Source organism: Fukomys damarensis, unplaced genomic scaffold (assembly GCF_012274545.1).
Source record: "Fukomys damarensis isolate Sample0158 unplaced genomic scaffold, DMR_v1.0_HiC HiC_scaffold_26, whole genome shotgun sequence".
NCBI classification, from domain to species: domain Eukaryota; kingdom Metazoa; phylum Chordata; class Mammalia; order Rodentia; family Bathyergidae; genus Fukomys; species Fukomys damarensis.
Window position 1 is genome coordinate 1,719,908 of NW_022900938.1, and position 22,486 is coordinate 1,742,393.

The window sequence follows — 22,486 nt, forward strand, 5'->3', positions numbered from 1 at the left end:
GGACCAGGGCAGGGAACACAGCCGTCCACGTTCTGCTTTGTGGCGTTCCGAAGATGAGATGGGGAAGCTCTGCGTGCCTCCGGCGTGTGGAGGTGTGGCTGGATCCGGCAGTTGGGGCCGGCGCAGCCCTGCTTCTCCCAGATGACGCCTTCCTGGGCGTGGAAGGACTCCTGCCGCACACAGCCGGGATGCAGGCAGTGTGTCCCCCAGCTTCCGCGGGGCAGCCCCGTCCTTTCCAGTTCAGAGCTGAGCCCACGCGTCCCAGCCTCGTCCTGTGTCCCGGAGCTTCTCCCGCAGGGCTCGCTCCTCATCCGTCCTTCTCGTTCACGGTGCCGAGAGGGTTGCGGACTCGGGGGCTGCTCTCAGAACTGTGCAGCAGGTCTGCGTCTGTGTAAAATTCAAAGCTGGCCACTTCCAGACCAGAGTTGGTTCTTCAGTACTGTAGTTCTGCTTTTGAGTTTGTTTTCTGAGAAATTTCAAGGAGTTGATTAAGCATAGAACCAGAATTTTATTCTGGTAGGAATATTTGAGCTTTTAAAAGCATATCAATTTTTTCACACATCTGACTCTTTTTTTAAATTTTTGCATCCTGCATTAGATTTTTAATTGAAGATCACTTTTTGTTGTGCACTGCCAAATGATATGACTTACACTTTACTCTTTAGTGAATTTTGAGCTTTAGTTAGTGTTAAACCTAAAATAGGTCTCTTGACTGCTTGCTTTGCACTAATATTGTCAAAACTTTTTACTTGTTTTTTTAGTGTTGGTCATACACACTGAGCTATGAAATTGGACAAGTTATTAATTTGCACTAATACTTGATTCTATTAAATTCATCTGTATTTTTGCCACTTGTGAAGTCCACTAAACCATTGTTGGTGAGCCCAGGCCCACTCTTCCAGAAAGGCCAGGGCTTGTTAGGAGACAGCCCGGTCTGTGTGTTTTGTTTCTGGCTCCGTTATAGTGTTTTTCTAGCACTGTTTTCTCCCTGGGCACCTTCCCAAGGACCTAACGGTTTTCAGAGCCTGACCAGCTTACAAGGCCACACAACTAGAGCCAGTAGTTTGCTTTGTTTGAACAGAACACCATTTTCAAGATTCTTAGATAAGGACCCCCTCTGGGGATGAGTGCAGGCAACTGTCCATCATTTAGCAGTTTGAGATTTCTGAAAATAAAGATAAGACCCTCAAGCATGTTGTTGAGAGTGCAGTTGGGACAGCGCCCTTGTCCCTGCATTCTGTGCAGTGTTCTTAGTCCCCTGGGCCCAGGTCCAGTAAGAGGTCACTGAAGCCTGAAACCCTCATGAGCACCTGCCAATTCGGGATCCTCCCAATCATCTCTGAAGCTGGGCCCAGGGTGCAGTGTGGCTCCCTGTGACGAGGGCGTCATCTTCTTGCAGCTCTGGGCTCTCAGGGTACCTCATAGTAACACAGCGACCGCAGGGCTAGAGCGGTCCTGGAACACGCCTCATGTCAGGTATCCCGTGTGTGAGTTCTTCCACTGCTGTTCTGTGCTGCTGTTCCCCATGGACCAATGAGAAAACAGGCATAGTTGTGGGCGTTAAATAACTCCCACGGGTCATGGGTGGGGTCGAGTGGCAGAACTGGATCTGAACTGCTGTGGTCCTGACTCTGGAACCTGGACTCCTGACCACCCGGGGTAGTTCCCGAAGGGCTTTTTGTCTGGTCCCTGGGGTCCAGAGACATCTGACCAGGGGAGGAGGAGAAGGTAGTCGGGGTGCTCGTGGAAACAGTTGAGAATCATTTGCGCAAACATCTACTTAGTAAGGGAATGCATTGTGGGTTAGACTTTTAGGGAAGAAAAAGGAGTTTCCTGAAGGCACTAGTGTGGATGCGGTTATGACGGGAAGGCCCCAGGTAGCACGGAAGAGGATTCTGTAGGTGCCACAGCCACTGAGCCTCCTGGGAGGCCTGCGAGCTCAGGACATGGCACTTCCCTCCCAGCTTGGGCTGAGCATCCTCTTTGATCCTGGGCTTCTTTGTCTACAAAGGAGAACCTGATGGTTCCTACCTCATTGGATGCCTACAAAGATGAGATAAAAGTTCAAACACTTCCTGGAGTGCCTGGCCCATGCAAGACTCCCTTGGATCGTACTCACCACAACTTAGCCGTGCTTGGAGAACAGCTGACCCTGTGGGGCCTTGGCAGATGCCGCTCTGCCTTCCTCCACCCGTGCCTGCCCCTGACCTGGGGTTCTCATGTGAATTGGGCCATTCAGCATGTGCCAATGGCCCAAGGTGGCCCTGATGGCCCTCCGCCCCTCTCCGTGGGCACCCGCAGGGCCAGGACTAGCACACCAGTCTTTGGGATCAAGCGGACTCGGATGTTCAGGGTTCTTCTCACCCGGGAGGCACAGATGCCTGCTGGGTTGTCCTTCATTTGTCTCTGAAGCTGATGGGAAATCATTCAATTAAAATGCACGTGGCAGAATACATAAAACTGCAATATGAGTTTAAGGAAATAAAAACGGGATATCACAGGCATTCTGAAGCCGAGTTTCATGAAATGAAATTCTGTTTCATTTCCACTGATTTCCTAGGTGAAATTAGGTGACTGTCTGGGTAGCATAATGATGATAAGGATGGGACCCACACATACTCAAATGACATACGCAAGTCTTAATAAAGAGTGAGACTGACTCTGGGGAGTGCATTGAATTGAGTAATAATTTATTATGTAGAGACCTCTACCCATTTACTCATTTTTTCTGGAAGAATTGGCGCTTCCTGCAAGGTGTGCCACTTTCACACAGGAAGCTGTGTGCATTCTGCACCTCACTGACTGCACACAGCTGGGTGCCCAGGGTGCCCACCCCGTCTGGGAGCCACGCAGGGCAGGCGGCGGCGGGGAGGACGGGTCGCCAGGGCTCTGCGCGTCCTGTAGGAACGCATGCGATTATTTCCAGCCACAATTAACCTGATTAGAATAATGGACAGGAAGTGTCCCTCTATCGAATGCAGCTTGGCATCAGCTGACTGAAGTCCTTTGATAATTTCTGCACAGATGGCTGGGCTGAATGCAGCACTTTTTAAATTATTATTTTCATGGTCTCTCGGTAGGCCAAAACCTCGACGCCGACAGCAGACCTCCCTATTAAGGTGGACGGCGCCAACGTCAACATCACAGCTGCCATTTATGATGAGATCCAACAGGAGATGAAAAGGGCCAAGGTGTCCCAAGCCCTGTTTGCCAAAGTGGCTGCAAATAAAAGTCAGGTGAGTAGATTTTAAAGGGGCGAAGTCGAGGGCTGGATTGAGACCCTCTGCCTCCTCCTCTCACCAGTAAAAATTCATCTGTTCCTTAATAACAACAGCAAGCATCCCAGGGGCCCCCGTCCAGGTCTGCCTTGGGCTTCTGTTCTGCTGGAATTCAACAGAGAGACTGAGCCAAAGCCCCGGTTCTCCCTTTGAAGAGCTTTGTTGTTAAGAAGAGCCTTGACTGGCTTCCCTTTGAGCGCTGGCCGCGACCTGGGGTGCTTTGCTTCCGCCCCCTGCCCTGGGCCCGACCCGCAGGTGCGTGCACCTCCCCAGCCGGCTCAGTGCTCACAGCTCCCGTGCTGTCACGGAACCCTCCTGGCCCGGGCTCCTTGCCGCTGTCAGGTGTTTCTTTTCCGTTCAGGGGACACTTGTTTTCCCACAGGAAACACGTGGGGATGCAGAGTCAGTGTTAAAATCTTTTAACAGAAAAACACGGAAGCTCCTCTGGTAAAAGCGTTGAGATTGTTGGGATGGTGAGGAGTGGAAAGCTCGGGGGAGAGGAGCAGACAGATGCTTCGGTTTTTATTTCTGCAACTAGCAACAGTTGATGGGACCCACTCGGCTTCGGTTTGTTTAAAGGGACGACTGGGCTGATCGTAGACACCTGTGAGTGAGCAGGAGTCGTGTGTGGCCCCTGAGATAAAGCATGGACGCACGCTGGACAAAGTTGGTTAAAACATAACGGGACAGCTGCTGGGTTTGGACTTGATGCCCTGTCACGGTGCCGGACTGATGTCCTCACAGCCCTGTGCGGAGGTGGGGAACAGGCGGTTCTCCTGAACAGGTCTTCGGTGTGTGCCACAGGAAGTGCTCCTTGGCCCTGAATATCTGCTAGGCAAGAAGGTCTTCAATTAGAAGTGAGCTTTTGAGCGACAGAGTGCACTTGGGTGGACTAGACGGCTGTGGGCCTAGCGTTCTTAGCGGTGCCGGTGCAGCATCCTGACTTCAGCAGTTCGCAGATGTTAATAAAGAGAAAGGAGAAGAATATCAAGACATTTTGAAGAGGGTTGCAATGTTTCCCTTCTCGATTTCAGTGTAGTCGCTTTCCCAGGTGACTCTGACTCTCTCCATCAACGAAATCAGTGAAACACAGCTTGCTAAGATATGATGTCCAACCCTGGTATGAAACACATGAAAAGAAAATACCATGGAGCCTTCTTAAACTGTTAAATGCATAAAATCCCATGTACCACATGGCCAGATATAATGAGAGTTGGAGCTGTTAAATGAATAAAGCTGTTAAATGCATAATGCCACTTGGCAAAACTACTGTGCATTTAATGGTTTTCCACTGTGTAATAAAGGACATATGTGGCAAATGTGCAGAGAGTGTAAAAGCTGCACAATTGGTTTTGCATACCTGCCCCTTCGCCATGACTTGATGTAAATATCAAAAGTTTCACCTCGTCCTTCTTTTATGAGCATCTCTCAAGGAACTCTGGAGACCACAGTCCGAGAACTTGATCCCAGACGCCTGTGATCTTCCCGGGCACTTGGCACGGAGGCTGTGGAATTAGCGATGGCTCAGCTCCCCAACGCAGTTCAGGTGGCTGATTGGAGCCGCGCCTGCCAGTTGGCAGGAGCACATTTTTTGATGCCTCCCAAAGCAATCGGGAGCGGAAATTTGTAGAATCGGAAGGAAAATGTCGCTCTGGGAATGAGAATGCTTTAGGGTGAGGTTGAACCTTGGTGGGGGCCGGGCCTTGGGAAGCTCGTCTCTCCTCATGGGCTCAGTGGTCTCGTCCTCGTCGGCCAGCGGAATGTCATGGGAGTAGCTGACTAGAGAAGCAAGAGGCTGCTGCCACACGAAGGGCTTCACTGGGAGTTTCAGAGGCAGCCGAGATGAGACACGCAGGCCCTTGTCTGGGCTCCCATGTACACGTGACGGGGAGCGCACCATGGGACTGACTGGGGTGGGTCCCGCCTCAGAACAAAGGCTCCCTCTCCTCCCCTGCACCCCCACCCTCGCTTGTTTCCCTCAGTGACTGAGGAGGGAATGCCTCCCAGAGACTTTCCATTCTTGCAGAGGTCCGATTAGTAAGTCCTGTAATTAGGACTGGACTGGAGCAGGCTGGGCCCGAAGGCCCATTCGCACCCTCACAGTGCCCTTCCCTGTCAGAAAGTCTCTTTAGGATGGAAATGGGCCCTCCCTCGAGCCTCGCTCCTCTGGGGCGTGAATTGGTGCAGTCACCTATTAAAATCATGCCAAGCACAAAATCCAGTCCCGTGAGCACAGAGTGGGAGGGAAGGGCGGTTTGGACGTGTGAGAGCAAGGCTGTTGTGTCAGGGCCCAGGCTGAGGCCTGCGGGGGAGGAGCAGGGCACCACACCAGACTGGCGAGTGTGCCTTCAGCATGGCGCCTGTGTCTTGGTGGGCCAGGGCCTGCTACACCCTTCCGTCAGGGAGCGGACAGAAGTCAGTCGGGAGTGGATAAGAGGGAAGGCTCAGTGGCGCATGCTTTGCTGTGCACTCCCCGCCCTTCTGATTTGGGTCGGGTCAGTGGGAGGCACTAAGCTTTCTGTGGCTCCGAGCATTCTCTTCCGTGCTCGGGCGCGGGTGACACTGTAGCCAGAGCCCACTGTTGTTGAGGAGGAGTGAGGCTCACACTGCATGTGTCACTGCCACCCGCGCAGCCTCTGTCCTCTCCGTGCCGCTCACTGCAGTTCTGTAGGGTTCCCACCTACTCCTTCACCTGGGGCCTGGAGGTGTCCACTCAGGGGGCCGGGACTGCCTCAGGGTGTCCTACCACAGTCCTCCGGGGATGGAGGCTGAGGCAGGGGGATTGCCATGAGTCCAAGGCCAGCCTGGCCTACCTAGCAAGACCTTGTCTCAGGAGAAAAACCCTTATCAAGGTCACTGTGAAAGAGCTTTTGCCCCATTCTCTCCTAGGAGCTGGACAGTTTCTGGCCATATGTTTGGGAATTTTATCCATTTTGACTTGATTTTTGTGCATGGTAAAAGACTCTAGGATACGGGCCTGTTTGCTTTTTTTGCATGTGAAAAAATAGCTTCCCGGCATGGTTTATGCAGGAGACTTTCTTTCCCTGTGTCTTCGTGATGCCCTGTTGGGAGTTGTTTGTCCATCCATGCTTCGATGCATTTCTGGGCTCTCTGTTCCATTCGTCTGTGTTTGCCTGTTTGCTTCAATGCAGTGCCATACCATTTTGATTACTCTAGCTTTGTAATGTAAGTTCAGTGTGATTTGCTTTCTTTCTCAGTATTGCTTTGGCTATTGTTGCTGTTTCGTTTTTCATTTTTCTTTGGGGATTTTGTGGTTCCATATGAATTTTAAGATTTCTTTTTCTATTTCTGTGAAGGATGCCACTGAAATCTTTTCTTCCTGTGTCTTTTTTTCATTCTTTCTCTTACTCTCCTCTTTCTTCTCCCCTCCTCCTTGTCATCTTCCTCCTCATCACAGCGCTTTGTTGTTAATATACATCCTTCTTGGGCCATCTGTGAGTGCTCTTTCCAGTGCCCGTGCCCAGTGTGCATGGTTGCATATCTGTGTAGAGACCTTCTGACTCTCTGTGGTGTCCTGTGTGTCTGTGTGCCTCCTTGACTCAGGCCTCTGTTCTGAAATAAAATCTCCATCATGCTCAATGACACTTTGCCAACACATCCATAAAAACATGAGAGATGTCCGTCAGGTAGCGCAGGGACAGCTGAAAATCGGTCCCGTCAGGACAGCTTGCATAGAACAAAAAAAGAAGCAGATCAGTTTTATGCCCACGTTCCAGGCATCACAGCACCAACCTTGAACTGCAGCCAGTGCCCAGCACCGACCTGAAGCCCTCCACACGTCTACCTCCTAGTTAGCCACCTTCCATTTCTGTTTTCTTGATTAGGTTATCTTGAATCATTAGAGTTAATCATTTTAATGGACATTACTGGGTCCTTGATAAGAGTCTTGGGTGACGGAGATAGAGAGCTGAGTGTTATCTGGCTTCCTGAGCACACTCCAGAAGAATCTCAACCCTTTCACAGTTATAAAAAGTTTGTTTGGGGACTTTCTGTGCTTTCCTTTAGAAAGCGAACTGTCTGTGGTTAATAATATGAATTTTTCTTTTAAGACACTGAGAAAACATTTCCTTCGGTTACATATGCTGACATTTTCTGTATTGAAGATGTGGGTGATAAATGGCCTTTTCCATTTCTGCCGCAAGGAGCCTGAGTCACTCCCCGGAGCTGTTCATTTGCCGATGTTCATTCATCGGGTTCCTGGAGGGCGGGGGTGGGGCCCGCGTGCGGCCCCCCGAGTCCTCTTGTGTAGAGGACATGCAGGGGAAGAGCAGAGCCCTCCCTCCAAGGAGCACGGCCTCCTCCACAGGGCTGAGGTTGTTCTCTCTTCCTGGAGGTCAGAGCAGACGATAGCGTGTCTTTAATACCAGTTTGTACTTATTAGGAAATATCATAAAAGCTGGAAAAATTTTTACAGGTAGAACCTTTTCCTCCCTTTCTTTTTAAAGAACGGACGAGAGGGACGGGAGAAGTTCGAGTTATCACCAGTGTCCTGGCAGAGGGAAAGCCCGTCCCTGTGTAGCGGGTGCGTTTCAGTACCATGGACAGGAGCCTCTGCCCTGCCCCTGCAGCACAGCAGCACAGCAGCACAGGGTTCAGGGCTGGGACCACTCCAGCAGCGGTGCTATCATTTTGTAAACAGACCTCGATTGCCTGCACACTGAAAGCTTAGTGTGTGGTTTGGAGAGTTCTAGACCTTGTGTGTGTGTGCGTGTCGTGTGTGTGTGTAATGAGTGAAATAGATAATGCCATTCCCTGTTTATTTTCAGTCCAGGAGAGCTTGAACACCTGACACAAGAACAGCGGCAACAAACATGCACCGAGAGGAGAGCGAGGACAGGGAACAAAATGGTTGGCAATGAGAACAGACCTTTTAAATGGCTGGTGTCGCTGGGGCTTTTGTCCTTTCTCTCTAGAGTGAGAACTCGTGCAGTGAAACTCATCAAATCTGCTTTACCACCACCAGGCCGCTGTGGCCCTGGTCAAGGCCCATCAGTGTGACTTAACTATGAATAACAGTACATGCCTTTAGGCTGGGATAAGAGGTGGGCCTGACTCTACCATAGTCTCTTCTGCCAAGGACTTCTCGTGAAATAAGTGGTGGGAGGAGAAGACTTCATTCTTCCTCGCGGTGGTTAAGGCACTTGCGGTGATGCCTGGGCCTGCAGGATCAAGAGGTGGCTTCTTCGCCAGGTTTTCCTTACCATTTGGCTCCTCTCTTATTTCTGGACCATGTTTTGGTGCCTGGAGTTGCCACTGGTCCCCTGAGAGCCACGATTCTACGTCTCTGCATTACCCGGTGGTGGCACCTGTTTCCCCTCGCTCCTCTCCTCCTGGTGACATCCACCTTTCTCTCCGGTTCCCCTTAGCTGCCCCATCACAGTGAACGGTACCGATGACGGCCGGGCTATCCCTGTGACAGACTAGCCTGCACGCGGCACACAGGAGGGAGCGCTCAGTGGACCAGAGTTTGCGTCCCGAGGCTGCCAGGTTGTAACTTGTTGTGGGGTGAAGTGTGCCGGCCCATTTTCCTTTCCATACTCACCGTTAGAGGGAGGGAAGGAGAGCATGCGTCTGGCACTGGTGCTCCCTCCACCAGACTGCACCCAGGCTGACTCCTGCGTACCGAGTGATTTCCGTTACATCCACACGCATCTGTAGAGCAGAGCACCCTCCGCGTGCAGGGACCAGTCTGCCTGGGAGTGCGGGCCATGGGAGCAAGCATGTATGGGCGGGGCCAGTGCCACGGTCACATTGCAGAAGTGGGCACGCGCTGCCAGTCCTCACGGAGCAAATGGGAAGCCCGGTGTTTCCGGGGTTGGAGGTCCAGCCCAGGAGTAGTGTGGCGGCTTGAGGAGGCGGGACTGTCCCGCACCTCAGGGAGATGAAGGCCAGTGGGGCCTTGTTGAGGAGGAGGTCAGGAGGGGAAAACAGAGCAAATGGTGGTTTGATTGGTGCCTGTTTGATGGTCTTGGCTGTGAGCCTGCAGCCCGTGACTCATGGATGAAACCATCCGATGCCCCAGAGATAGGCTGTAGGGTTATTGTTCGGCTCCAAAGAGAACCAGTGGCACATTTCCTTGAATAGCTGGAGTCCTAATACATGTGAACATGATTTGCCTTGGAAATGTAGAGCCAGATCGCTGTACAGGTCTTGGGGGCACCTGGATGGCAAACGGATGATACCTTGACTGGCAGAGTTGCCTCACCTGCAGGGGTGGGAAGGTGGCCAGGGCTGTTTTGTCTACCGAGGGAGAAGCATTTGCGTAAGGGGCCTGTGAGAGGCCGAGGTGAGGCGGTGATGAATGCTATTTGCTTATGCAGCAAGCGTCAGGAGCCCTTAGCCACTGATCACAGAGGAGTGGTCTTTGAACTCAGGTTCCCTCCTGGGCTTAGATTTGAAGGTAAGAGAAGTTTTAATTGTGAGTTCCTCGGCTTCACCACAGTTAGGTTCTGTGTGCGTTTTCCTGTATATGTTCCAGGGAGTCTTTGTCTTTTGAAAACCTTTTATTCTAAACTGGCATTAGACTCGCAGGATAAGGGAGAAGGGGTGGGAGGGGCGATGGTGCTGTCCTGTGTCCCTCTCCAGGTCCCCAGTGTGGACTCCTTACGTCATCACCGTGCAGTTATTGATAAAGTGCAGCTATCAAAACCGGGAAAGTAGTACAGTTTCCGTACTGTTCCTAAAGCCCCAGTCGGATTCCTCCAGCTTCTCCACTGGCTCCGTTCCTGTACCAGGAAGCAAACTGCATGTGGCTGTTCTTCCCCCTCACCTCGCTCCGTGTGCAGGGTGCTCTTTGCCTGTTGTGACCTTGCACCTCCAAAGTGCAAGTTGAAGATAGCGTCCAGCACCCCGAGGCTGACTCTGTGACGTTCTGCATGTTGGCCCTGGTCCCCAGCGTGACCTTGTGCACCTCGCAGTGTCGTCATCACAGCGTCTGTCTGTGGCGTCCACGAGTCCCGTGAAGCCACGTCGGTCTGTGTCACCGTGGATCCTGCTCAGCGCTTTCAATCCTGGTGCCTGCTCACTGTCTGCTGCTGGTGGTGGCCGGCAAGGGGCAGATCTCGGAGAGTGGAGTGGGAGAATTGGGGACCACGTTCTCTAAGCCCCTCTTCTCGGGCGCTCCGGCAGGGAGCTGCCCGCCCCACGGCCACAAGTTCCCGAGAGACAGAGGGGACCTGGCTGTCAGGCCCAGGCTCCCCGTTGGCAGTCTCACTACCTCCTGGTTGTGCTCTGGCGCTTGTCGCTCCCACCTTCTCTCCCCAGACCATCAAGGCCACACTGCTAAGGGATATTCAGCCCATCCCTGGCCAGCACTGGCAGTCACAGAGCCCAGAGCCCATGGTGTCCACTTGTAGCGCTGGCCCAGGCTGGGACTCAGATGAACTTCCGGATCAGCATTTCTGAAATGAAAACGATTCTCCTGAGATGCTCCACATAACACAGAGGGAACAACAACAAAAACCCTACTTGAGATTTTTAACAGAAAAAGGAGATTTGTCATTAATAATTCATGAGTTCCCATTGAACATGCACCACAGAAACAGTGCTATTCAATAGAGAATACTGTCATCTGTCACTGTTTTATTTGACATTTACACTTTTTTTTGCCTGATACTGCAAAACTTTCTTGGATGGCATGCAAAAATTTTATAAATGGGAAGAATCCCAACGAGGGGACCCGGCATCTCTTCTGCCATGGGTTCACTCGCAGCCACACACACGTGTGCGTGTGCGACATCCCTCACACCCACTAGCCACCAGAGCTAACCAGAGACCCAGTGGCAGACAGAGAAGTGTCCCCCGCGGCCTGGGAAGGATGGGGTGAGGGCCAAGATGGCGCCGGGTGAGAGGGTGGGTAGGAGGGCAGGGTCCCGGGAGAAGCCACAGGGGCGTGGGGTGATCATGGTAGCGCACACTCCTGTTCCAGGTACAAGTGCGTGTTACTGATGGGGGCACGGGGCCCCTCTAGTGGGGACAGCAGCATTGATGAGGGGAGCAGGTTGGAGTCAGGAGCTCCTTCCAGTGTTGTGCTGCTGCGGGGCTGTCCACAGTCTTTCTGCTCTGCAGGCTGGTTATTATTTATAAAAATCACAGAGCCAGCTGATACATTCATAAGCTAATTATTGAAGCAGCTGGGTACACATGGTGCAATATGTCCAAGGCTGGGAAGTATCACAGATTTCTTGGGGCCTGCTGTGGTGGGGGTGCCGATGAGGCTCCATCCCTTAATCTGATCAGCCGAGCAAACACTTTGTGGGGAAACTAGATTAATAACCCTCTAAATACCATGAATGTGCTTCACCCTCCAAACCGGGGTCCCTTAAACATGCCATTAGCTCTCTCCACCAGGGACTTGAGGGAGTTCTCTGGTGCCTGAGCACAGGGGCTCTCGGGCCACTTCCCTGTGCCAGAAATTAATTTGGTTTGCTTCTGTCTGCACACATGACCACGCTTGTGTCTAATCCGCTCCCTAATAGCTTCAAGGTCAAGCCCTTGCTTGTCAGTGGGCAAATGGAGTGCCACGCTTCCCCAAGACTGCTGCAGAGCGCGCTGCTGGACGCGGGCCTGGCTGCTGTCTGCGTGACCTGAGCGCACAGCAGCAGAACTGAGAGCTGGGACGTGCGTGCCATGGGTGTGGCGCGGACGTCCGGGGGCCACTGTCCTGCCCCTGTCCCGCCCCTGTCCAGCTTCCTACAGGTCTGGCTAGTTCCAGGCTGCATCTGCAGCAGATGCAGCGTTTTGTTCTTATTCTCCGCTCTGCGATGGGTCTCCATGCTCCCGCCCCCGGGAGATGTTTAAACATACCTGTCTGAAACACCGAAGGAGTTCAGTTTGAGACCTACTCAGATCTGTGAAAAGACAGAGAAAGAGGAGCTTATTTTTCCACAGATGGTTTATTTTCCATTTCAAGAATTCTTTCCTTTGTATGAAAAAACCCTTGAGGAAACACTTTGGGACCAGGAGATTTTTCAAATATAATTTATTTTCTGGTAGGGCTAAAAAAATTTATCTTCATTTCTCATACACATGGCACCTTCAAATTTAACCATTACCTTTCTCTTAATTGAGTCCAATAAAATCTATGGAAAACACGAGGAAAAAGCATCTCACAGCAAATGATAAGGTATCTTATTTTCATCCTCCTCACCCTCCAACTCTCCCAAGCTCCCAGTTTATTGCAAGAAAAGATCAGGTCTGCGCAAATGTGGCCTCTCACTTGTAAAAACAAGGCAGTGTTGTGTTACAGATTAGTTTATAAATCCCCGGTGGCTTCACAGTTCAGTGCCTACAGCTGCTGCAGATGGGCCTGGGTTTTTGTCTCCGTGCGGTGCTGCAGCCGGCAGTTGAAGGGGAAAATGGAATGATCAGGTTATTAACATGGAGGCCGTGAGGAGGAGGCTGCACAATGAGAACAGCTGGTGTTGCTGTCTTGGCCGATGCAGCGGAGATAATCAAATCTTGCCTCTTTTTGGGTAAAGGCAGAAGACACAGTGGAGAGTTAGACAAACAACGGCTTAGGATATTATATGGGGCTTTTATGATGCGTGTCAGGGACTCGCGTTGGCTCACCAGCAATGATACAGGACTGGTTGAGATTTGGGGTTTATTTTTCAGCAAGTCAGTTGTGTTTATTTAGGCACCTTTTAGAGAAATTTTTACTTCTTTGCAAAGACGTGCGATGTGGGACAGTCCTTGTTTTTAAAATTAGCGATGTAGCTGGGAAATGATGGGTTAGAAAGCTACTGGGTACAATATTTTGACATGAGTCAGGGAGCGATGTTGACAGCACCCTCTGTATTATTTTCATATCATCCATCGTGATTTGCATTGCGTTTTCTTTCTCCTGCAGTTGCAGGAGTAGGAACATCCGGATGTCAGAGTTGGGAGGCGGGCCTGTGCAGGTGTGTGCTGCCCACACTGCCTTCCTGCAGGTGTGGTTGCGGCAGCCGGGGTGGCCAGCGGGGCCATGAGCCCAGGGCGCTCGAAGAGGGACCAAGGGTACTGTTGACATCCCATGGCTGGGGCTGCTGCTTCTGTCATGCAGTCGTTCTTGACTGCAAGAGTGTTTCCTCCCCAGAGAAAGCCAGCGCTGTTTGCACGTAGACTCCTTTAGAATCTGACGTCACATAATATGCTCTAGCTCATCGTCACTCATCCTAGAATGGGATTCCAGCCAGTTGGGTGATCTCTAAGAATGGTCGCTGACCACAACAAATCACTTCTGGTGATCAGGAAACCATAATCTCGCTCCAGAACCTAGAAAATTCTTTCTAGGACACTCATTGAGAATGCACTGTTGGGAAGGGCAATAAGAGAGCGAACCAGACAGGACTCCAGGGCTTTGGCGTAACCTGCTGAGCCCAGGCCAGGGCTGCCGTGCCCTCCGAGGCTAACTAGTGCCCCTCTCTCCAGGGCTGGCTCTGCGAGCTGCTCCGCTGGAAGGAGAACCCGAGCCCGGAGAACCGCACGCTGTGGGAGAACCTCTGCACCATCCGCCGCTTCCTGAACCTCCCGCAGCACGAGAGGGATGTGATCTACGAGGAGGAGTCGCGACACCACCACAGCGAGCGCATGCAGCACGTGGTCCAGCTCCCGCCGGAGCCCGTGCAGGTCAGCACCCCACAGGCGGCTGTGCCTTGTGCCCAGGCGGGGACCCTGTCATCACGGCGGGCAGTGGTGGGCGTGTTGTGTGCGCTTGTGCACAGAGGACAGCAGCGAGGCTGTCGCATGCCAGAGACGGCTGCTTTCCTGAGCAGTGGTCACGAGGTTGTGAAGATGGCGCTCAGGGAGGATTAAATCTCCCGTCGGTTTGTTCTCTAAAGACAGTGGAAGTTGTTTTGATCTGAGATTCTTCAAGGAGCATTTGATTAGGGTGAGGAGTGCAATAGCTACCAGACCTAAGTTGTACCTTTAACTCAGCCAAACCTTTGGAAGAAATAGTGAGATTCTCAGAATTTTAAGAGTTGATGAGGTCTTTGGTTTCCTCCTGTAGAAAATCTGCCTTTGCTTGGGTAGCATGGATTTTTTTGGCTCAGTTTTTGCTGTCACTGAGGCAGTTTTTCTTTCTGAAAGTGCTAGTTTACCAGCCATGCAGTCCTGTCTGGGATCTAAAGTGAGTGGCTTTCAGGAAGGACCATTAACTTGGCTTCCCACAGTGGGGCTTCCAGGGCTCATCCAGGAGGTGGTTGGCCCTGGTTCCCAGATGCCACCAAGAGGATTTGGTAGACCTCTATCTGAGCCTCCATGCAGAGGGTGGGAGTGGAAGTAGGAGTGCATGTGCATGCATGTGTGCATACTCTGTGTGTGTGTGTGTGTGTGTGTGTGTGTGTGTGTGTGTGTGTGAAGAGTGGAAGAGGAGACGAATCAGGGCTCTGCTGGCGGCAACAGGTGAGCATCAGTGGCGGGTGCCATGCACCCACAGGGGCTCCTCTCCTGTGCCTGCCTCCCCTGCCCAGGGAGGAGCCGGAAGGGGCAGAGCTGCTCTTCCTAATTCCTGGCCCGTCATGCTCTAGTGTCCTCCAACACCGGAGCCCTGCAGACTTCGAGTCTGACTTTGAGTCTGACTTCTTAAAGCTAAAGAGAGACCTGATATAGGGTTACTAAAAATTTATTTTAGAAATTAAGTTTATTTGAAAAATTCAAGGGAGGCTCCCATTAATGTCAGTGTCGTTTCAGAAGTTACAGCAGTCTAGGGTGTCAGATTCACAGAACAAATGACCCCAACAAGATCATGCAAGCTGCGAATCCCGCCATCCCGGAGACTTACTGTTATCTCTCATTCGTTCCGTGCTGTTGTAAAGTGGTTCGGATTTTTGTCTTGAAGCCACACAGGGCCATGATGCCCCAGGTCACCTCTGGCTTTGCTAGGGCTGCTTCCGGCTCCGTCCTAATCTGCTCCAGGAGTGAAAAATCTATTCGAGACTTCAGTAACAGACCCATTTCAATTCTATAGCAACAAGGCCTTGGAAACTCAGAGAAATTTGAGGTAAAGACAGAAAAACCTGTTCTCTGTTATGACTGAGGACCCCGACCTTCAGGCGCCAGCTCCCCTGCCCACCCGTCATCTTGGTTCTCGGTCCTGAATGAGTCGGCTGTGTGGGCCCCAGGTAGCTGAAAGGATGTTCAGCCTTGTATCTGGCCCTGCAGCCCTGCAGCTTGAGTGAAGTAAATCCCGGACACAGACAGCCCATTGATTTGTGAGTTTTATTATCTTTTCTGTCAGTATCATCAGAAGTAGAGTGTGCTGACAATATCTAACAGCTAGGCACGAATCAGCGTTTTTTTCCCTTCAGTTTTTGGCACTTAATGAAAGATTCACAAGAGAAACCCACAGATTTTGTGATGGTGTGTTCCTGTCACTCAGACTGTGGCTGAGGAGCTTACAGACCAGGCCATTTCCTCCACACTGCACTCCTGACCTTCATCCCATCTCTCCCCAGCTCTTCACCCCGCTTTTCTTTACCTTGTGCCTATCTCTGGGTGACACTGCTCTGTGCTGAATTTATGTTTGTCAGCAAAATGGAGCCATGGATTACTAATTATTTATTACAGTCATAATACGAAGGATGAAGAAAATACCCGGAAGCAGCCAGCAGCACCTGTAAGCCTGGAGCACACAGCTGGCAGAGGCTCTGGGACTCTAGAGGACAGAGTTGAAACCACCAAGCCCCGAGCAGCCTCTCTAGGGTTCCCAGGCACAGCACTGGAATCCACTTGTGTCTTTGTATCGCCTGGCACCGTAGATGTTTTGGTTCCTCTGTTGTAGGGATTTCTAAGTGTCCAGTAGGGAATATTTGTTTGGTGATGTTGTTTTGTCTAGTTAGGTAGAAAATGGGTAAGAAGGGTAAGGTTGGTGGCGGTTAAGAGCTGCTTGTGTGTGGCATCACGGAATGTAGCCACGCCTTCCCGGCCTGGGGGTAGAAGGGCACTGTCTGGGCCTCCTCAGGTAACCGGGACTCGCTGCTCCCCATTTCCAGCAGTCTTCGTGCATGCGCCTCACCAAGCAGGGTCCTCACGCTCCTCCTTCCAGGAGCCTTCTGGCATGTGGAGGGTCCTGTGGATCCCGGCCACTGTCCTCTCACAAGACAGTGTTTTTCTTGTGGACCTTTTGCAAATGGAGTTTGCAAATGCAGCCTTGTGTTGCCCGCAGATGTATTTCTTTTCGGCTCCTAAAGTTTAACAAATTTGAAGCCCATTTTTAGAAATTAGATTTCACATAAAATACAGAAAATCTTAAGACCTGACCCACCAGGCTTGGCTCCTTGCAGCTAGAGCCACGTGCTTTCCCTGGGCTCACTCACTGCCCGCACCCCGGGCGCACAGCCCCTCCGCCTGCTCTGTTTAGGCTTCACACCTTCCTGTCACCTTAGCCCTGCACAGCCACTGATCCTAGTGGCTCCACTTCACATCCGAAGCTAACACACTGGGGCACAACGTCCATGCCCCACGGTTCTGCTTCCATAACTGACACCAATACACCTTTGGACACTTGCCCTGAACGCCTCTTTGACGCCTGCTTGATGGAACTGCAGCTTGGACGTGAAGCCAGCTATGGCTGAGACCCTGCTGGGCTTGGGGGCACTGAGGAATGCTAGCCGTCCAGGGCCCGGGCATCCTGGAACAGTAACAGGTTCCTCCTCGGGAGCCCAGGCCTCCCCAGGGTTATGGGGTCCATGCCGTCTTGAGCCACCTGCTCTCTGGGTTCCCTCCGGGGTCCTGGGTCTCCTCAATGTCTTTCACCAGCCTTGCTAAGTTGAAGTGGCTTCCCAGGCACCCAGTGCACTCTACAGACTAAACCCACTCATCCACGATCCACAGCGAGGAAGGTGTTGCCCAGGTAGTGATGCTGCTGCTCGGGGAGCATGAAGTCTTTGATGGACAAGTGCCTGTGATCCTCAGAAGGGATGTGTGGTACCTAGAGAGACACTCAGTCCACCTGCAGATGGAAAGCTGGTGACGAAGGGAGATGGTTAGGAAAAATGCCTGAAAGCCCGCTTGAGGTTTGATAATGAGACAAGTTTTAGAAGTGGTCATCTGCATCGTGTTCCTAGTGCAGGGCTAGGTAGCCCCAGGGCCACAGAGGCGAGGATGGGAAGACAAGCCAAGTGGCACCAAGACATCTGTGAGAAAGGTGCAGTCAGCTCTCCTTTCACTCCGAAAGGTGGCAGAACCCTTACCTGTGGTCCTGGCAGCCCCACATGGTGGTTTCCAGGGTCCGAGGCTGGGCAATGAGTAGACGCCCTCAGCCAAGCATCACAACTGTCTGGTCCATGCTTGTTAGCCAGCCTCAGCCACGTGGAGAAGCCAAGAGCCCCTGATTCTGGCCGAAGCCGGGGTCAGAGCTGAGCCAGGACGTGGCATGTGCACCCAGTCCTTTCTCTGTGGGACAGGGCAGGTCCCAGGTGCTCTGTACAGCGGGGCCTCATGGCTTCCCTGTGCTCGCCCAGGCTCCCACGCAGTTTCCACGGCACCAAGGCCTCCTGACAGGAGTGTGCTCTGCACTTCCCTGCCGTGCACTCATAGGAGGTGAGACCTGGGCCTTTGCCCCTCGGGGTCTCTGCTCATGTGGGGTGCTCAGCCTGTCCTGAGCCCGGACCTCCCTGGTGGCTCTTGGCTGGGGTGCTCGTGTCCCGCAGGGTGTGCCTGGCGGTTTCTGGGAACAGTTCTGGCTGTCAGAACTCAAGGGTGCTAACAGCGTGCGACTTGTGGAGCCGGGTATCCCACAGTGCCCCAGATGAGCCCCCACATCAGGCTGCACCCGGCCTCAGCGCCCCCACGGCCCGGGTGCTGCAGCCCTGGTGTAGACACCGTTCGCCATCTCGCAATGCCAGGTGGAAAGCAGGAGCCACTGGAGCGGGGCCTAGCGGTCCCCTCAGAGTCCGCGGGCAGAGCGGCGGTGACACGGCTCCTCCTCCTCCTCCTCCTCATGCCTGTCTCGCAATGCCAGGTGGAAAGCAGGAGCCACTGGAGCGGGGCCTAGCGGTCCCCTCAGAGTCCGTGGGCAGAGCGGCGGTGACACGGCTCCTCCTCCTCCTCCTCCTCATGCCTACTCCTTCCCTGGCAGCAGGTAGCCTTTGAGAGCGGACACCCCACACAGGCGACCTCTGCGCTTCATCCTCTGAGTCATTGTGCGGAACCAAGAGAGCGGTTGTTGTCTGCTTTCACGGGGAGACACTGGAGCTTAAAGAAGTCAGGAAACTTGCTCAGCGTGAGAGCCTCCACCCACACCTGCCCACCTTTGGAGCCTGGCTTTTATAGTGTGCTGGGAAGAATTCCGCATGACAGCAGCCAGCATTCCTTAGAGGCTCACTGCTGCCCTGCCGCCTGGGTTTATCATTTCCTTTTAGATCTTCCTGCCCAGTAGGTGTAGTTTTGTGAGCTTTCTCTTTTGAGGAACTTTTAAAGCAGTGACATCTACAGCTGATGTGACCCAGCCACTGCTTCTCTTCAAGCTGTGGGGCGTGTGAGGCCAACCACAGCCCTGGAGGGGTGCTCAGGACCCCATGGCCGAGCAGGTCCACGCCCAGTCTGGGTACGCAGACCCTGGTGTGACTTGTGAGCTTGCTCCCAAGAGAAGAGTTCACAGAGCAATTAGTAGCAGGGTTGGGATGGTAAGGAGTTCGCTAGCCCGGTCACCCACTTGCGCCTCAGTTTGAACACAGCCCCGAGATCGACCTCCACCCAGCCCCGGGCAGACCTGCACACAGACCCGGCCGCCTGAGGGAAGACCGGAGCAGTCTCTGAGGGCCACAGTAGTCATTTTCTAAAACAGTTGTGCCCACATGCATTTATTTGTTTCAGGAGCACCCTTGATTTCTGTGTTACCGGCTGTTTTTCCAAATGTCTAAATTTTAAAATTTGTCATTTGGGATACACACACTCGGAAGTGCTTGGCAGCCAGTTCTTTGCATCCTGAGAGGTGGACATCTCCATGCTGGATCCTCAGCTCCAGGGTCCCCAGCAGTTTCCGAATGAGCATGGCCGGAAGCTGAGGCAGCGTGAGGCCGGACACTCGGGCAGCTTAGGCCTGCTTCCCTTCTTAAAGTCAAAGTTTTGTCTCATGCTTTTGATTTTGCAAGACATAGAAATCCCACCTTAATTATTAGAGGCCCACCGGAAAACACTGATGTCGGAGGAACTCCACACGGACTCCGGGGTGGGCGGTGAACGCGGTTGGGTCTCTGCGCGCCTGGACTGACAATTCAGGGGCTGCAGGTCACCGCTTCACCTTCTCTTTGCTGCCCTTCGCGTTGCCGCGTCTCCCTGTGTCAGGTTCTTCCTGCCCTCAGCTTCCCTCCCAGCTGCCACCCGACCTGCTGCCCTCCGTGCCTGTGACTCCTCTCCGAGCAATCATTCCGCCCTCCAGCCCTGGGTCTGCCCTCAGCCCTTCGCAGTCTCCTTATCTCCCCACGGCCCAGCTCCCGGTGGCCCCTCCACATTTGCTACTGGACGCGCACCTAACGGGGAGGTGGACAGTCGGCTGGATCCTGGGAAGGCAGGCGTTCCTGGCATTCAGTCTCCAGCAGCGTCCCGGCCGCTCACTCTGGACGGCACTGCATCCCTTGACTTTTCTTCCAGTCCACGTTTGCCACGTGTGACGATCACAGTCGTCGTGGGGAGGTGGTGCGTGGACTGACTCGTTTCTCTGTCTTCATCCCTCTGCCCTCCTCTGCCCCCACCTCTTGGTCCCCTTCCCACTCACAAAAGACCTGTGTCCCTGTCTCCTACTTTCTATCTTTTATTTTGTTCTCTGTATTTTGAGTTCCTCACATAAGAGAAACCATGAGATAGTCAAGTTGTGTATCTGATTTTTCCGTAACACTATGGCTCACACTGCATCTATTTTCCTACGAATGACCCGAGTTTCCTGTCCTTTATGTGGCGTTTTACCCAGCGGAGTACTGCTGCACCAGGTGCTGTGTCTTAGGAAGTGCAGAGTATCAGTGCGCTCTCAAGATGAATGGTAGGTAGAAGCCGCCTGGCTGCAGACCCCTCGAGTTCTCCGTCAATGGACTGCCCTTGGGCTGGAAGTTAGGCCGCTGCGAGGCCTCGGCCTGGGCCTGCGCTGGTCAGGGCAGATGGTGCGAGAGGGACGACGTGAAGTGGGGCCGAGGGATGCCGTGGCCTCTGCAGCTCAGTGCTTGGCATCCGCGTGGCAGGCGGCAGGCTGGGGACGGCGGTCTGCACCGCCCAGGCCTGAGCCTTTCTGACGCTTATCATGTCCTTCTGCGGGCTCTGTCACTGTGCTCCCCATGTGATAGAAATCAAGTTTTGTAGCAGACTTTTCTGGGTCTGCTAAATTTTTTCTTTAGAATGGCTGAACACTTTATCAAATTTATAATTTCAGTAGCTAGGTTTAACTTTTCATTCTGCAAGGAGTTGTTCTAGTGTTTTTGCCAAGCAGGGCTCCCCCGAGGAGTGGCTGAGCCCTCTTCACGCACACCTTCCCAGGTGAGCCCGCCAGGATCCGCTGCAGCACACACAGCAGGGTCCCCTTCTGCAGCCTCCCTCCCCGTGGATCACATACAGCCCTGGTTTCTGGGGTAGCTTGCTGTCCCGACATTGCTGTGTTTCTCTCAGTAATAGTCCGATTTTGACATCTTACCTGTTCAAGGGGTGGCTCAGTCCCACAGATCCACCCTTTTGTCATCCTCTGGCTCTGTGCTCAGCTTTTATACCCTAAACTGAGTAGCAGATGCCTTGCCCTGTGCTGCTCTGTAGAGAGGTGCAGGAGGAACTAGGATTATCTGAGTCACTTAATCAGGACAATTAGCCCTCAGGAAAAGCAGTTTCTGCATTGCTCAGGGCTCAGGAACCACTGAGTCACTAATATACATTATCTTTCTATAGTAATGGGAGATCATCTGTTTTTTAAAGTCTTGGGACACAGGGATATGTCATATATACACATATGTATGTATGCATGTATGTTTTTATATTCTTTTCTTTCTAGTGATAGTAATTGAAACCAGGTATAATATAAAACGTTTAGTGTCTTTACCTTTTCTTGATGTTCCAAGACTAAACATAATACATAGGTTGATCAAAATATACAGTAACTTAAAGTTTTTAAAAATTTATTACATGAGACACATTGCCGTGAAACCTCCTCCAAATCCTCCCCTGCTTCAACTACACTCTCCCAGCGTCCTTGTCACTTTCTGAAGCGGTTCTGAGTCCTCTTTCACGAGTGTCTTTATGAGATGGAATAAGAACTACGGTGAACACTGCTGCCGGGGCCAGCCCACGGAAGGACAGGCTCGTCAAACACGACGCTGAGTCCTTACCCACCTTACTCTCCAGATCTAGTCTTGTGTGACCTCTGGCTCTTCCCCAGAATCAAATTGAACACGGAAGTTTTGCTTTCTGTATCAGTTCAGGGAGTGACAGTGCAAATGAAGACACCCACGAAAGAGGACTCCAGAGCTGCTGCAGAAAGTGTGAGGGGAGTGAGGGAGACTGAGGGGAGTAAGGGCGTCGGCCTTCCACAGTAGTAATTCCTTTAAAATTGTTTTCTTTAAAATACATTTGCTGTATTTTTTGATTTCACTTTATACTTTCAGACAGAAGCTTTACTCGTCTTCTCTTCTGTGGGATTTGTTAGAGGCTGTTGCTGCTGCTCTGCTGGTCAGCTCCGTTTGGTCCTCCTTTCCTTTGCTTACTTGGTTTGTCCCTTTGTTCCCTCCTCCTCCCGTCCTCTCTTTTACCTTCCTTTTTTCTTTTCGATAAGCTGAAACACTTCTGTTTTCTTTTTTCATCCTGAGAGAACACAGGGCAGATGGCTTGAATGCAACAATTGAGCTATGAGAAAGACGCAGAGGCACTGAGACTCCTGAGGAAGGCGTCCCAGACGGCGTCTTCCCTGCCTCCCCGGGGGTAGCCCTGGACCCAGGGGTGGGACTTGTAGGTTGTGGTGTAGCACTGTCTCATCAGATGCCTCTCCCTTTTCACCCCAAGAAGAAAATGTAGCTCTTGGCAGAGTGTGGCTTTGGAAAATATGATTCAAGTTGACTGATAAGTCTGTTCTCGGGACTCGGGCTATGGGCATGGCTGAGAAGATTGGTTGTTTTTATTCTCGTGTTGCTACTTTCACATTCAGGGAATGTTCATTGCACCCTTCTGTGGACCAGGTGCCATTGCAGGCAGCACGTGTGTAACAGAGAACTGTGCTGGGCAGTTTTCCTCTA

The 22,486-nt window shown here is 52.3% G+C and overlaps 1 protein-coding gene across 1 annotated transcript in view; it reads left to right on the forward strand.

The window, feature by feature from the left end:
- The window catches only part of Satb2 (SATB homeobox 2), a 127,688-nt gene that overhangs the window by 82,839 nt on the left and 22,363 nt on the right, over positions 1 to 22,486 (forward strand). The window contains exons 8-9 of the mRNA XM_010631998.2: positions 3,081 to 3,236; positions 13,713 to 13,910. Coding sequence (XP_010630300.2) covers positions 3,081 to 3,236; positions 13,713 to 13,910 — 354 coding nt within the window. The remainder of the gene's footprint in view (positions 1 to 3,080; positions 3,237 to 13,712; positions 13,911 to 22,486) is intronic.